At 45.5% G+C, this 16,490-nt stretch overlaps 2 protein-coding genes across 4 annotated transcripts in view; one reads left to right on the top strand and one right to left on the bottom strand.

Annotated features, from left to right (window-relative positions):
* Positions 1 to 11,295, bottom strand: part of SFXN1 (sideroflexin 1) — a 47,313-nt gene extending 36,018 nt beyond the window's left edge. Inside the window, exon 1 of the mRNA XM_055812452.1 lies at positions 11,278 to 11,295. The gene's annotated coding sequence lies outside the window, so the exon portion shown is untranslated. The remainder of the gene's footprint in view (positions 1 to 11,277) is intronic.
* Positions 11,296 to 11,299: 4 nt separating this feature from the next.
* On the top strand, positions 11,300 to 16,270 carry DRD1 (dopamine receptor D1). Of its 3 annotated transcripts, none has more exons than XM_027778783.2 (2): positions 11,300 to 12,397; positions 13,117 to 16,270. In XM_027778783.2, exon 2 carries the CDS (start codon positions 13,125 to 13,127, stop codon positions 14,478 to 14,480), a length of 1,356 nt encoding a protein of 451 aa, XP_027634584.1. In that variant the 5' UTR covers positions 11,300 to 12,397; positions 13,117 to 13,124; the 3' UTR covers positions 14,481 to 16,270. The 3 variants fall into 3 exon arrangements, with proteins under 3 accessions (XP_027634584.1, XP_027634582.1, XP_027634583.1); XM_027778781.2 differs by having other exon boundaries at positions 12,506 to 16,270; XM_027778782.2 differs by having other exon boundaries at positions 11,300 to 12,814.
* The last annotated feature ends 220 nt before the right edge of the window (positions 16,271 to 16,490 follow it).

The raw sequence follows: 16,490 nt of genomic DNA, 5'->3' as shown, positions 1-16,490 counted from the left end.
CATTTGAGATTTAATAAAAATAGTATGGGTCGTCAGTGGCACTGTTTCTATTCTTTCTGCAGCCCAGCAGATCCCTGCAGGTTCCAGAGTCAGCACCTTAATGTCTAAGCCTGGGTAGTGTTACAAGGCAGCCGCACACGAGCTGCTCTTATCCCATAACTGATGCTGAATCATCTGGGAATGGGGGAAAACATGTCCGGATATGGCAGTACTGCATCCCATTTACAGCCTGCGGACAGTCCCAGTTTATCTCTTTTGTGGACCAGAATAACAAGCCAACACACAGAGGCCAATTGCAATTACCATTGTGTATATAAATATATATCCAGCCCAGCTCCTCGAAGGTCTTCTGTTAAAATTCCCTTTATAACAACACCGCTCTGCCCACAGGTCTCCCCCCTGAAGGGGCGGCATGCTCTTATTAATAAAACACTTTGAATATGGGGCTGGTGAGCTTTGACCTCCCTATCACTGCTTGTTGCAGGATGCTAAATGGCAATTTTATATTAAAAGGCCAGAACTCTCCCCAGGTATTAAATTTGTGAGGAAACACTTACTGGTGAAATCTTCACTGTTAAGACTCAACTTCTATTAAAAATTGGATCCCTCCCCCAAAAAACATAAATGAGTAGGCTGGCGTTTGTTTTCAGCTTTTACCTAGCCTACTCAGTTTATGATTTTCAAGGAAAAGTTACGATTCAACTTTCATTCTGACACAGACACACCAAATCTCAGATGTTCACCTATCTGTTTCCCCTGTGGCTCCACAACTTAGGTCTTACATATATATATGTGTATATACATATATGTGTGTGTGACAGTTGCAAGTGTAAATATACCAGGTGAGATTCCATCATGAAAGAGTAAAAACTGGAACTGATACTCCTGCGTTGCATTTTTCTTGTGCAACAAAATTTGTTCACAATTTATGTACGTTATTAGTGTCTTTAGTTCTTTCTAATCTTGTCAGGCAGATCCCAGTCTCCATAACCACTGACAAATTCAACACTGAATATATCTTTCATGGCACCTGGCCCTATCACTTGTTGCTAAACCCATTGCAATGACTAAGCAGGAAAGACGTCTCATTCAGAAAATGGAGACAGCTGGATGTCGTGCAGAGAAAGAAATTAGTTATACTGGGGTATATGGTTTGCATTCTGAGGACTAATGCCTGCTTCCAATAATTTTCTTACATGCAAAAGATGCTAACTAGTCTGCTTAAAAACCACACATGGTCTTTTCTGCATAATAGAAACTCTGCTTGCAGACTCTTTAATGTAAATACCTAAATTCTTTCTGTGAGTCACTACATGGAAAGCTACATTCATTCCTCAAGTTAATCATTTGCTCTATACTCGGTGCAGATGGTTTTGAACAGCTACTTAACTTCTCTTTCACTAGACTAGTCATTTCTCCCATTGCTGAGAAACAAATCTGATTTTTTGCTGTGAATCCTGAAGAGTCTTGAGATGGCTCTGCCTAACCAACAACAATTGCTCATGAGCCACAAAACTGGAAGGCCAATGGGCAAATATGGGTAGTCACAAAGAACATCTAGCCCCTGGCTACATGTGTTTCTTTGTCTGCGCTAACTTTCTTATTGAAATGTTTTTGGCCGTATTACAAAAATGCAGGATCCAGGAGGATGTGCCAGCTCCCAGATCCCGATGTGTGTTTTGGCCTGATCCTGCTTCCATTCTGAGGGACCTGGTGTACCGATCCCGTCGGTGCCATCTGTGAGCAGGAAGGTCAGGGGGGTGGGCTGGAGGGGCTGCCATGGTTTCCAGCCAACTTTCTGCCTTGGAGGATCGGGAGAGACTGACCCCAGAACGTGGCTTTGAGCATATTGATCTGCAGCTGAATATTGCAGATTTGTGCTTCAAAAGTCCTGGTCCCTCGAAAAGACTCCTCCACAGACAGTCCCATGCGATCAGTCCATGTAGCTTGGTCAGTGCCCCATTTGTAAGCTCAAGCGTGTGTTTTCTTACAGGTTCATGCAAGAGTGTAGTATCTTGCTGGTTAAATTACAGTGGAAATACTAAGGGTACATACAGAAAGCATATGCCTAGAGACAACAACCTGATTAATTAAGTAAGCCCTACCTCAGCTCCTGTTGAAACATTCCTTTCAGTTGAAATTCCTTTCTCAAGGAATATATTAATAAGACTCCTACAAACCTCCAGAGGTATATTCAGTCCTTTGCATTTGTTGAACTAGGGATGAATTTAACCCTGTGTGTTTCCATCTGGAAGAATTCCTGGACTATTACAGGACAAATTCTTCCCTATGCTGAGCAGAAAAGGACGATTTCTGTTCCTCTACACTTACTGCCTCATCTAAAAAATAAGCTTCATTGTATTTGCTTTCCTCAAGCTTTCCTGTATTTATAATATTTACATTGGGCATTAGATTTTGGTGCTTTTTCCCATTTCAAATCAGCTGAGAAAAACAGGGAGCTGCCGCACATCGCTTTTGTTAACGTGGATACCCAGTAAGTGGCACTGCAGGACAAGGTTTTCTGCAGCCCTGGCTCACCGCAGTGCTGTCAACGAGTGTAAAGGCAAGCGTGGGATACGGCAAGACTTTTCTGCTCCATGAAAAAAGCGGCTGTGGAGCAGGTGGGGAATGATGTGCGGTGACAGTGCAAGGAGCTGGATGGAGTGTGTTCAGCTGCTGGTGCTGGAAGATGGTGTTAGGAACTGGCCTTGGCACCAAGCTGGCTGTTATCAGGCCTTTGCCAGAAGAAACTAGCAACGTTTCTGGGAACTATTAATTAGCACTTGATGGCAGGTGCCTGTGAAGGCTTTGCACTGGGGTTTGCTACCAGGAGTGGAACACCGGGCCAGATGAACCACAGATATACAGCTTTTCCTATGGTCTACTGACTTACTGTACTTTAATTTTATGTAAAAAATCCAAACCCCAGAGTGGAAGGTACGTCAGTGCAGTCTGAGTGCCGATAAATTCAAAGACTGTTTCTGTAAATGAGCTAGGGGTTTCTGTGAGTCTGTGCTAGTGTATCAAAACCCACCATCCTGTTTTCCCAGACTGAGCTGATAATGAATAAACTATTATCTAGGGAAATCTGGTCAAACAGACAAGTAATGCTACACTTTTTGGCAGTACAAATTGTAATGAAACCCTTACATAAGCTGATAAAGGATTACTTACAAAATCAGTTAAAGGTTTTGGCTCGTATCTGCAATATTAGAACCCAGTTTTAGGTTACTCACGCTATACTGTGCCAAGCTAAACTGATGCATACCCAAGTTTCCTATTTATCTAGATGCATTGTTATGTCAGATAAGATGGGAAGGGAATGAGGAGGAAAAGCCAATCTGTGTTTAGAGGGGACACAGAGCTACGTTTAAAGGGATAAACCATTCTTTCAAGGGAATTAGGAAGCTATATCCTCCATGACGTGGCTATTTTAAAAACATCTCTTCTGGAATTGTTCAGACTGTGAAGCATCTATGCCAGCTGCTGTCAGCAACAAGACACTTGGCCAGGCAGGCTGGTCTGGGATGTCAATATGCAGCTGTGGATGCAGTATGGGAACAAGAGGAGGTGCAGCACCATCCCGTAGGGCACAGGGAACATCCACAGGATCTCACAACTGCTTCAGCCAGGCCTGACAAATTTTTTTCATCATCCTCTAGGGACCAGATATTGCTGATTCCTAATACTTTCACTTCCTGAGTCTTTCCAATGGCTTTCGAAAACAGCAATTAAAAATATGCACTCTCAAATGTTTATTCCTGTAGCAACATAGGATGGCACTCGATAACCTCTGACAGCACACAGAAGCAGATGACACACAAGAACATGCCACAGCAACATGGGAAGGCAGGCAGCAACATGAGCAAACTGGTGAGAACAAGACGTGGCAGCACAACATATGACAAAATAAGACACCACAGGACAACTCAGAATAGCATACAACATGTCACAGCATGAAATAGCACGCAACAGCACAAACAGTGTGGAACAACACTTGACACCATGCCACAGTATGATAGATATACCTGGAAAGCTGATAGAAATGCCTAGAGAGCAGTGAGAGATTCATAGCAGCAGGAAATTCCTAGGAAGTTATGGAAAAGGTATAGAAAACTATGGGAAATTCCTAAAAAGCTACAGGGAACGCCTGGAAAATTATGGAGAATTCTTAGAAAGCAGATCTGAATTCCTAGAAAGCTGGGGGGGGGGGACCGACTCCAGGAAAGCAAAATGTGAATTCCGAGAAAGTTGGCTACAAATTCCTAGAAAGCTAGAAGGAATTTCTTATGAAGTACAGAAGAATTGCTATAAAGTAATGGAGGAACCCTAGAAAGCAAGGCACAGTTCCTGGAAAGCTGTGGGAAATTTCTAAAGAGCAGAAGGGAACTCCTGGAAAGCAGAAAGGAATTTCTAAAAAATAGTCCACAACTACTAGAAAGCATCAGGGAAATTTCTAGAAAAGCATTAGGGATTTCTTGAAAACAGCTGGAAAGCTCTGCTGGAGGTTCCCCCAGTTTGGGAAGCCCCCTGTGCACTGCGCTGGAGTGCTCCGCTGCTGATCCTGCCAGTGCTGGATGCAGAAAAATGCAGGAAAGCAATGGAAAAATCATGGCCAGCCTGTACATCCTGTAGTTCCTAAAGACCTGGGGGAAACTCTCAGAAAGTGATGCTGAGAAAAGCCCAGAAGAAAATCAAACCCTGTAAAGAGTGGGGAAAAAAGTGAAACCAGAAAGTAGATAGGATTAGATGATTAGATCCCATCGCCTTTCCTGAAATGTAACCTAGAAGACATCCCTATTTTAACCTCTTTTGAGTGGAGAGGACTGGTTTGATGGGCTGAAGAAGGGACATAGAATGGTGGTGCTGGTGGAGCTGAGCCCTAACATGTGCTAAGGCCAGCCCTGAGCGGCTGACCTCTGCGGGGGGAGGGGAGCAGGGGCATCTTACTGACTTGGAAGGCCCCTGACCTCGAGACAGATTTTGACAAATGAATGATGAAACTCGGGGAACATGTCCAGCCTGGGAAAGTACTGTCTGTTAAAGACTGTCATAGCAACAACTTTTTGCAACACAGGGCAGGGAAAAGCCAAGGGCATTGAGGCATGCTGCAAAGAGGGAGACATCGCCTGTATTGCTGGGATGAAACGGTCCTGCCTGATGTGGTGGGACAGGCACAAAGGCTGGAACAGAAAAACAGATCCAGATGAGCTAGGGTAAAAGTGGATTTGGGGTTATTTTATAGCTGAGGCAATCCAGTCAGGTCACTGGTTTTTCAAGAGTTTGAATGAAGATTATGGTAGGAGGAGTGAAGCAGCCCAAAGTTTAGACCTTTGTGTGGATTCTTGTTTGGAATATTATTCTAATGTTTTATTGAACTTGGTGGAACTTTTCTGACTGCCATCAAGCCCAGACTGTGTGATTTGGTAAGGACTTTGACAACCAACATCTTGCCTCCAAGAACAATTTAATCCCAGAATCTGAAGGTGGGACCCTGGGTTGGTGCAGCTGCAACATCGCAACAACAGCAGCATTGTCTGGGGGGCTGCAGAACGGAAAATGCTGTCTGAGACATCAGAGCTCCAGGACTGGGACATTTGGGGTGGTCTGGTCATTGCTGGGCTGCTGATTGACCCTGTCTGCTGCAGCTGGACCTGCCGCTCTCCTGTGTGGGCACGGTGGGGCTGCCCTCCTAGCAAAGAGCCCTGGCTGGGTGTCCCTGGCAGGAGCTGCCTCCTCCTGCCACTCCCTGTGGTGCAGGTGCAAAATGCTTCTCTTGGTCTTCACTGCGAGCAAGAAGTGATGCTCTGTGCAGTATTGGCTCCTATTTTTTTTCGGTAAGTATTAGTTTAATTATCTTTAATTCATAGATTTGTAGCCTGCCAATGGAAAGGGCTGTGGAGCCTGACCATACTGGATGTGCAATAATGTGGACTTAATTATCAACTGCAGTGAAAACTATTGCACTACACTCCTATTATTGCTCCACTAACCTTTAGAGGCAATGGGCTCCTGTAGGTCCCAAGCACATTCTTCGTCATCACACGTCCTGCACCAGAAAACCACAACAGTGTGCTGGTAGAACTTAAACAGTTCTTCTCCATCCAGTCAGGGACTGAGCTGGAACGTGGGGAAGGATCCATTTTAAGCTAGTGCAAAGCTCAAGACTAAATCTGTATCACCAGTTTAGGAGGGGAGAGTGCCACCTACCAAGCCATCTGCTAAGAGAATTGTATTATCTGCAGTCTCATCCACTGCTGCTAGAAATCACTGTCACACTCATTTGTGAAGAGTTTTGCTGCTAATATATCTATTTATATTCTTTTTATCGATCCAGTCAGAATTAATTATTTCTCAGATTAATTTCATTCTAATGAATCATTCTGTATCACTGGCTTTATTCAATTTCTGAAATACTAATTAATATGTCAAAGCCATCTTTAACATTAAAAGTGCTGTCATTTTTTCTGTGACATTTCTTTTGATTCATATATTCAACTTCAATTTTTCTGAGAGCCTAAAATGTCTGTCCAGTGTGGAGTGAAAGAAAAAATGCAAGCTATACAGTATTGGAAGAAATATGAATATGCAAATAAAGAATAAATTGGGAGTCAATGGCCCAGTCTGTATTTTTGTACTTCTTACTAGTTTACATGGTACTTCCTATAGCAGGTCCTCAGCAATCAGCTGTGTAGGGGTTTTATATGCATGGATGAGAATATAAAATTCAGCAGTACATCAAGTGTCTATATTCACTGGTGAAATGGTCAGGAATTTTGAGATATTTTGTGTTTGTTGGTTTAGATTAGGTTTTGAAGAAGGGGTCTTAGTGGTTTGCTGTGGATTTCCTGGCACTGTCCTGCCTTGCTGCAGGGCCCAGGCAGCCAGAGGAAGCATTTTTCTTTCCTTAGAGCTCTCCTCTCCTCTTCTCTCAGCTATAATTTATTCTCAGCATCCTCTGCAGTTTGGCTCTCTACCCACTCCGGAGAGAAGTGTTGGCAGGGCAGTAATCCCTCTCCTACCCGTATCTGTGGCAGATGGAAATCCCAGAATGAGAAGGGGGGAAATATTAGGCTTCCCTGTTTGAGCCATTTCCAGGGTGATTGAAGATCCAGTAATGGCCTTTGGTTTGATGGAGCCAGTCAAATTGCGAGAGGAATGGTCACTCCAAGTGTTCATTGTAGAAAACATTTCTGTCTCTGGTCCTGTGGGAGTGAGTGGGTGGAACTGGAAAAAACCCATAAAAAGTCACTGCATAAGCTCTGCTGATTAAATAACACCGTTATTGGCAGCATCGCACTGAGCTTAAATTACACGTGGCTCCTGCGTGGCAGGAGGCTGGGGACTGTTTAGATGACAGCTTCTGCTCAGATCCCTGGTCGCGGGTTTATATTTCTCTTTCTTTCTTTGTCTTCCACCTCTTTCCAAAAAGAGAGGTTTTGTTATAAAATCTGGGGTGTTACAGCTGAAACCAACCAGCTTTGCTCTGGGCTTGCACTGCAAATGTAGGGAGGGATTACCGGGGAGGGAGAGAAAGGGGAGCAGAGCTGGAACGGGCTCGGAGTAGGAGCAGGGACGGGAGGGGAACACCACTCCTTTCCCTTTACAAACGACCAGATTATAGTTTTCCACCACTCCTAAAGCTCACGTGTGCAGAGCCCTGCAGACTCAAGGCTGCTTTTTGAGAGTCTGGTGCATGAGCTCCAGATCCCTGGAACCAGTAGCACTGCCCAACAAATCCTTCCCATTTATACCCTCCTTGCATCACCCCTTGCGTCCAGCTCTGCCACTGCCTGGATTAGCTGTCTCAACAAGTCATTTAAATCCAGATTTCCACACAGGGTGTTTCTGCTTGGGCTTTTTTCATTTTCCTTTTCCCTGTCAGTGTCCGGACTTTTGCACATACTTCACCAGTGACCTGGTACCCAGGGATGGTTTGTGCGCTGGTTGCCACTGGAAATAGTTCAAAAGCCAACATTCACAAGGGCACTGATGTGCTTTTTGAGATCAGTCCTACTGAATCCCCCAGACTCCAAGGTGCAGCCTTGCCTATAATCTACAGTAAAAAAAAAAAAAAAAAAAAAAAAAAAGTCTATACTCAATACTGAATATTTAAGCCTCGTCGTCGGTGTTTGAGGGCTAGAAATCATTTCTCTTGCTGATCCTTTCTCCCTGCTGGTGGATCTTTGTCATTCAAGAATGAGCTCGAGATCCTTGGAGACAGTTATATTTTTTTATAGCAGCAAAGTAATGGGTTTTTTCTGCTGCTACTCTTCGCTCTGTGCTTTTGTACTCACTACTGTGGTTTTCCCTGTGGAATGCCCAACACGATAATATCAATTTAACCAGTGTGCTTCACTGATCTTTAAGAGAGTTCATAGCTGCTGTTCGATTTCTAGGAACCCTTGATTTTTCTGAGAAGGTTACATTGAGGCTAAAGTTATCTTGGCTTATTAGTATAACCCATTCATTTAGAGACCTGACAGTTCCTTTGGACATTGTTTCTGCTAACATGCCTCAGCTGATTTCATGTTTCATAAATCCCATGCATGCAGACTCAAAAAGTCATCCTCAGAGTGATGTGAGTACAATGTGTTTCCACATACCGTAGTATTATTTTGTAAATTAAGCTGCCTTTCTCCAGCTCTAGCATGTGCGCTGTTTTGCAGATGAAAGCATGTTTATCTCTGAATGCAAAAGCTGGACTTTGTTCAAGTCTGACTTGGTCTTCCAGTAGCTAATTACTGTTTGGATGAAGATTATTTGGATCAAGGTGCTACTCAGTATTTATATTTTTTATATCTTCATATGGACCAAATAGGACTTTCTCCAACCACAGTCTTCTGGGAGAAGCAGGTGCCTCACAGGGTGGTAACAGATACAAAAGCTTTCCTTTGCTGGGCATTGCTTTGATTCTAGCATCAGTCAGTAGTGATTGAAAAGCATTAAATAAAATTAAGTGGCTGTTTTATGTGGGTACCCAGGGAAAATTAAACAGGCTGTGTGCTTGTTTCTGAATTTCCGAGAAACACCTGCACTGTTGTTCTGTTGCTGGCAGTTTTAGGCAACTCCTGACCTGGATAAGAGCTGATCCTTCTTGCGCTGGCTGGAAGCAGGTTAGGCAGGGAGCAGCAAAAGGAAAATTCACCCCACACTTTAAACTGGCTCCCAGAGTCCTGTCAATTGGCTGCCTAATCCCACCACTAAATTTACCTAAATAATAAAGCGGTTTAATGGATTTCACTTCTGCTCCTCACCTGGGTATGACTACTAAGTCACGAAAGTTTTAAAAAGCTTACAAATTAGCTGAAAAGACGAATGAGTACAGCAGGGTGCCCTGCGTGAAATGCTGTTGTTTGAAACCTGCGTAGGCACCGAAGGGGCTTCACTGCGTTTGTACAGGCTTGGCTGAGCCAGACCCCGTATCTGTCCCTGAGCTGGTCACACCGACACCCGGCAGGAGGGAGGCTCGGACTTCTGCAACAGATGTTGAATTGCCAAACAAGTAAGGACCGTGAGGTTCTTATAGGCTGCTGAGTAGGAAGCAAAAAGGCTAGTTTTTTAATGTCAGGTTAAAATGAAAGTTGTAAACCCTCACTCATATGAACAGCGTTAGGGTCTTCCAACGCTGAATTCAGCCTCTTCCCCAGAAAAGGCTGCTCCCTAGCAAAAATGAACTGAAGAGTTTGCTTGATGAGCTGGTAAGGAAATGATCAAGAGCAGACTGCTCCCTCCTGTGCAGCATGTACCTCAGCATTTTTCTCCAGTGTGCCTTGAAAATTGTGCTGTTTGTATACTTTGGAGTTGTGATTTCTCCTGGAATAATCCAGGACAGCTGTGGTAGAAAGCCATCCTGGGGGAGCCTCTGGAAGTTGTTACAAATAAAACCAAATGTGCTCAGTGCACGCAAAGTTTCCCTCAGCCTAGGGTTTCTACTGAAAAACGTTTTCAGAAAATAGGTATCACGCAGTAAACCTCACCTGTGTTGTGCTCTAAGAACAGGAGAAAAAAAGGAAAACAATCTTGAAAAAAGAAAACTCACAGTGAGTTTCATTAGAGATCTCTATTACCAAACAGCACAGGATTAATTTTTTTGTCTTTTTTCATCCTCCTCTGAGGATGAATGATGATTAAAGGGCAAGATAGTAAGAAGGGGGAATGAGAACTTGCTGAGAAGCAGTTATAAGAGAAAAAAAGAGAGGGGGAAAGGAAAACAAGTGTTTAGTTAGCTTGTCAAGGTCAGCTTAGCACTGTATCTGCTTTAACTGACATGATGAAAAATTACAGCTGGCACAAAAGCAACTTCGCTAATACTGTACCCCACAAAATTTATCTTGACAACTTAGTGCGCTTACTTGTTCTTCTAGGGGGGGTTTAACCTCCCTGGGATGCCTTTTATCTTCGTTCTCCGATTTTTTTTGGACTTAGGTTCCTGTGCAAAGGTAGCAACTTGCAAATCAGCATGTTCATCTTCCGCTGGCTGTTGCGGCTAAGGTAAGAAAGGAAAAATCCTTTTGGAAGCAAGAAGGGGTTTGAGACATAACTGCCGTGTTTTGGTGCTCTCTGCCGAGCCGGAGGGATTTTTTGCAAAGGAGAAAACACGGTGTGAAGAGCGCGGCAGGACGGCAGCTCACGGCACCGGCTCTCTTTGCGGACACGAGCTCCGCATCTGCCGTCGGGGGGGGCCGCTCTGCGGCGCGGGGGGGCCGAGAGCCGCAGCCCCGTGTGGCGCCGCCGTCCCCTGCCTCACCTCGGAGGGGGTGGTCGGGAGCGGGTCCTCGGGCAGCCGCACGCCCCTGGAACCCGGGCTGGGGGTGTCCCGCCCCCGCGCAGGGACAGCGATGCCCTTCGCCCGCCTTACTTGCCCAGGGCTGGCGCTCGCCCGCCGGCGGCTGGGGCTGGCCGGGGCGGGGGGGCGCGGAGCAGCCCGGCCCCTCGGGGCTGCCCTGAGGCCCGGCTGGGCTGGCGGCCGCCTCCGCGGGGCGGCGCGGCTGGGCGCGGGGCCGCGGCCGCCCAGGAGAGGGAGCCCGGCGGCCGCGGCTGCGCCGGGAGCGGCGGGGGCGAGGGGCTGCGCCAGGCGGCGGAGGCGGCGCGGAGCCGAGCGGTGACCCGGTGCCGCCCGCCGCCGGCCCGGCCGCTGGGTACCGCCGCGCTTGCCGCCCCGGCCCCGCTGTGTCGGGAGGGCGTCCCGGCCGCCCGCCCCCCTCCGCCGGCGGTCGGGGGAGCCGCGGGTGCCTCCGCAGCGTCGCCAGCCCCGAGCCGGGCGCCGGTACTTACTTTCCGCACCAGTTCATCGCGCTCAGCCGGCACCCCGGGCGGCCGCAGCTCGGGACGGGGCAAAGTAATTTCGCCGCTCCAGGAGCCCGGCTTTGCCGCTCGCCCCGGCAGCCTGCCGGGCCGTCATTCCCCAGGAAGGCGTTAAAACCGGGGAGAGGCTGCCCAGAAGAAGCTGCGCCCGACCGAAGATGTTAGAGGAGGCGAAGAGGGGTTGCTTTTTGCCTGCTGCGTGCCTCCATGCCTGTCTTTCCCTTGTCTTAATCCTTTAGGAAGGAGACGCCGAGCAGGCAGAGCTTTCCTGGAGGGGCGATGCTGCCGAGCCCTGCCCCGGGCAGGAGGAAGCCCTCGCCGCCGGGACCCCCCGGCACCGGAGATGCGCGGCCCGGGGCGGGCTGCGGGAGAGCGTGAGGAGCTGCCTCCGCCGGCGCTTTCCTGAGAGGGAAAAAGCATGGTGAAAGCTGGGCCCGATCCCTGGAGCGCAGCCCCGCTGAGCGGGAGGTGGGATTATTCCGGGGCAGTTATGAGGAGCTATAACCTGGCAGCGCAGCGTTAAAGCGACTTGGCCCCGCTGGACGAGGAACCCGCCGCGGGCACCGCAGCCGCGCCCTGGCCGAGGTGGGGTGGCTCAGCATCCCCCCCCCTCCTCCTCCTCTCGCCCCTCTTTCTCCTAAGAGTGAACGACAGAAGAAAGAACCGGTGCTCGGCTCTTGCCAGTGTTGGGAATACCGTGCCTTTTGACTGGGATGACCTACCCTGATGTGCCGTTTCGACGGGATGTACAAAGCGCGGCTGGGACTGCTCCGGCCAACAAAGTTTGTGGAATGACGGGCAGGGGCTGTGGGATGGAGGCAGCTGGGCACACGCCGGTGGGGTCCGTCACATGCAGGCCGACAGCACCGATCTGCTGCTCCCCTGAAAACTAATTCCTGATGGTCAAACTCTCCTGGTTTTTACTTCTCCCCTGCCAATTTGCACTTTCAGGGAAAACACACACACACCTGATGCAATGCAGTGTTTCAGTGTTGGTTTTGTATGTAAGATTTGCTATGCAATTCCAAAACTAAAAGAGGAGGAGAGACGGCCCTGCATCCCAGAGCAAACAGAGAATCAGAGGTGAAAGGTAGGAGCCAGCATTTCTCATTTAAATAAAGCTAAATAACCTGAGCTACTTCTTACTGAAAACCTTTAAAACACACTTACTGTATGTGTATTTTCTTTGTCTTGGAAGTGTAAATCAGTTTGAAACGAAGTGAAGATTTGCTTTCTGACGCTGCCCGGAAACAGAGAACTGATGCATTTTGTAACAGGAGTGTACCGAGGAGGAAGGATGGAGTGTTTCATCAGTGAGACATTTAGGAAACTAGAGGAAAAGCCCCTCGTATAGCATGCTTCAGTAAATATGAAGGGCTAGTGCAGTGGACGCTGGAAACACTCGATCAATAGCCTATTTAAGTGGGAATATATGCAAGCATGGAAAAGTGATTGCTTCCCTGTCTGTGGGGTATATTTGCAGAGGACAGCAGCAGAACATTTGCAGGTGAGCTGTCTGAATTAGGCTACTTCATGCTGGGGTGGTGCAGTGTGTTTCTGAAGGGATTGCTTAAAAAACAGTCTGTAGGGTAGACTGGATTAGTGCATTTTCAGTTCTTGCTTGTAGAGCTTTCAGTGTTGTTCAGGATGATTCAAAGTTGGTGAAGTCCTTCTGGGGGCGAAGGGACTGTAAGAAAGGACCTTTTGGTCTATTTGGTGATGAGTAATTAATGGACGTCTGATGTCTGTGATCTCTGCAAGGAAAGGAGCTGATGTCATCATGAAAATCATGATATGATTTTCCCTCAGGAGAAACTATGACTTGGAACGACACCACTATGGATGGGGAAGGGTTGCTGGTGGAAAGGGACTCTTCCTTTCGGATCCTCACAGGCTGCTTCCTCTCGCTCCTCATCCTTTCCACGCTGCTGGGAAACACGCTGGTCTGTGCAGCTGTCATTAGGTTTCGCCACCTCAGGTCCAAGGTGACCAACTTCTTTGTCATCTCCTTGGCCGTGTCAGATCTCTTAGTGGCAGTTTTGGTCATGCCTTGGAAAGCCGTGGCTGAGATCGCTGGTTTCTGGCCTTTTGGTTCATTTTGCAACATCTGGGTGGCCTTTGATATTATGTGCTCAACAGCTTCCATCCTAAACCTCTGCGTCATTAGTGTGGACAGATACTGGGCCATCTCCAGCCCGTTTAGGTATGAGAGGAAGATGACCCCAAAGGCAGCCTTCATCATGATCAGCGTGGCGTGGACTTTGTCTGTGTTGATTTCCTTCATCCCTGTGCAGCTGAACTGGCACAAGGCTACAACCACAAGCTTTTTGGACCTAAATGCCAGTTTACAAGGTATAAGCATGGACAACTGTGATTCTAGCCTAAACAGGATGTATGCCATCTCCTCTTCTCTAATTAGCTTCTATATACCTGTGGCCATCATGATAGTAACTTACACGAGGATATACCGGATTGCTCAGAAGCAAATACGACGCATCTCAGCTTTGGAGAGAGCAGCAGTGCATGCCAAGAACTGCCAGAACACGAGTGGCAACAGAAGCAGTATGGACTGCCAGCAACCAGAGAGCAACTTCAAAATGTCCTTCAAGAGGGAAACGAAGGTTTTAAAGACTTTGTCGGTGATCATGGGGGTGTTTGTGTGCTGCTGGTTGCCATTTTTTGTATTGAACTGCATGATTCCCTTTTGCGAGCCTACCCAGCCATCCAAGGGAGCAGAAGCTTTCTGCATTAATTCCACCACCTTTGATGTTTTTGTTTGGTTTGGATGGGCTAATTCTTCCCTCAACCCCATCATTTATGCCTTCAATGCTGATTTCCGCAAGGCATTTTCAACCCTGCTGGGATGCTACAGGCTCTGCCCTATGTCCGGCAATGCTATAGAGACTGTTAGTATTAACAATAACGGAGCAGTTGTTTTTTCGAGCCAACATGAGCCCAAAGGGTCCAGCCCCAAAGAGTCTAATCTGGTTTATCTGATTCCACATGCAATTATCTGTCCAGAAGAAGAACCTCTCAAAAAGGAAGAAGAGGGGGAGCTATCTAAGACCTTGGAGAAAATGTCTCCAGCACTGTCGGGTATCTTGGATTATGAAGCTGATGTTTCTTTGGAAAAGATCAACCCCATTACACAAAATGGGCAGCATAAAACCTGAACAGTAAGGTTTACTCAGCAAGACCCAATAGTGTGTATTGTAATAGTCTTTAAAAAAAAAAAAAAGATACACAAGATTTTTTTTTTGGTAAGAAACTAAGCTCTAGGGAGAAATACACATTTACACCAAGCCCAGAATTAATTTTCCTGGCATTCAAAGCAAATTTAATATTTTAAACAATAAACAGAAAAGATACTGAAAATTGGTTAAAAAAAAGGATATTAAACTGTACTGTTCATACTGAGGAAAATATACAAATTTAGATACAGTGCAGTGACAAAATACTGCTTCTTTACACAGAGAAACCAATTTCTAGCTGAAAATGAGGCAAAAGATAAATGTTAAGTATTTAAAGATTAATGTTTACTAGAAGTTAAAAGATTGCTGTGTCTTGTGGTAGTGGGTGTTAACAGGTCCTAATTAAAGACTGAGGGATTGTAAAGGTAGGTAGATGCCTTCTTAAAATTATTTCTGACAAATAATTGAGCCTTATAATGAGAATGGTTATTTTTAAAGCTTTGGGAGGTAATATGTTGATACTGGTTTTATTTCTTTATTGTTTTAAATTGATATTTTTCATATGTTATAACAGATCTAGCTTTATTTATATTATTTAAGATGTTTAAATAATGGGATATTTTTGGAGTGTCATAACTGCATTTTGACCAGTCAACCAGTCAGCACTTTATTACAAGCTCTGATAGTCTGGAGAGCTGGTGAGGGGAGTGAAGGAATGTTAAGAAGCTCAGCAAGAAATGAAGGAATCTACAAACCTGATGCTGTGTGGAGTTCATTTGCTTGTGGGCTTTTTTTTTTTTTAAAGTGGGATTTCTTTCAAAAGATAGGACCAGCGTTGACTGAGTTGTGAATTATCTTCCCTTATAGAAATAAAAGAAATTGCTGCTATTTATTTTTAAAAAGTTTCATGTTACAAAGACTTTGCTAGAATGTCAAGTTTGTGGGTCTGTAAATACCTTAAATATGACTACAACCTTAAGAAGACTCCAATTTGAGAAGAAAAGCTTCTTAGATAACAATTCTTAGTAGATAACGTTTTGTATTTATGTAAGATAAACAGCTTTCTCAGACTTTTCTTATTTCAAGTCTTGGATATCTTTTCTGAACAAACACAATTGGTTATAATGGTAGTAAACATGCCAAACCTCGTTACCGTCTGTATTATTGCAGTACCACCAGGATCATGCTGTATGTCTGCTGCTGTATCACAGTCAGAATTAAAAAGTGAGGTACCTAGTGCTTTACTTTGGAAACTGGGAGGATGTTACATTTTAGTAATTGCCATGTCGATAGTCCATTCAAATAAGGAATAGTGCCTCATTACCATTTTGGATTAAGACATTTCTAAATATGGATGGAACTGCAGCCCCCACATCAGAAACTTCCTGTGAGCTCCAAAAAAAGTTGCCAATGTTTAATTAAAAAAACCTGCTACTTTTCCGTTGTCCTTCCCTGCTGCTTTCCCTTTGTCATGCTAAAGCAATCAGTGAACATTAGCAACAGGAACATTGGGTGTTGATACTCAGCAGCATTCAAAGAAAGCTTTTTGTTTTCTGAACGGCAGAAAATACCCTTTGGAGCAACTTTTTTCATAACGTATATCAACAAAATGTGTTGTCAGGAAAAGAGAACTGAGAGGAAAAAAATTTTAAAGTCTTATGAACTATATACATCCTGCATCAGGTCTGTGTATTTATGTATTGTGAATGTTTTCATAATTTTATTGCCTGTATGCTGCTTTCATACATATAATAAAATTATTTTGTGAACAGGAGGTCAAATGAAGCAATCTACATTGCATTTATTAAATACACGCTGGGTTTTGGCAGTTGTATCGTGTGTTAAAGGCGAGGACGTTTCCTCTTTTTCCATTTGCCCTCATTTGGGATCACACCTGTGAGGCAGATGGGAATTTTTATTACAAGCAGGAGAAAGCCCTCTCTGCTGAGAGACCTCTGAACCTTTGCTCTAAACTAGGATCTGAAAGCAGTA

Source organism: Falco peregrinus, chromosome 8 (genome assembly GCF_023634155.1).
Source record: "Falco peregrinus isolate bFalPer1 chromosome 8, bFalPer1.pri, whole genome shotgun sequence".
Taxonomy (NCBI): Eukaryota; Metazoa; Chordata; class Aves; order Falconiformes; family Falconidae; genus Falco; species Falco peregrinus.
This window is presented reverse-complemented; position numbering and strand designations above follow the sequence as displayed.

Coding starts and splice junctions, on each gene's coding strand:
- DRD1 (XM_027778783.2), top strand. CDS start 13,125: ATGACTTGGAACGACACCACTATGGATGGGGAAGGGTTGCTGGTGGAA.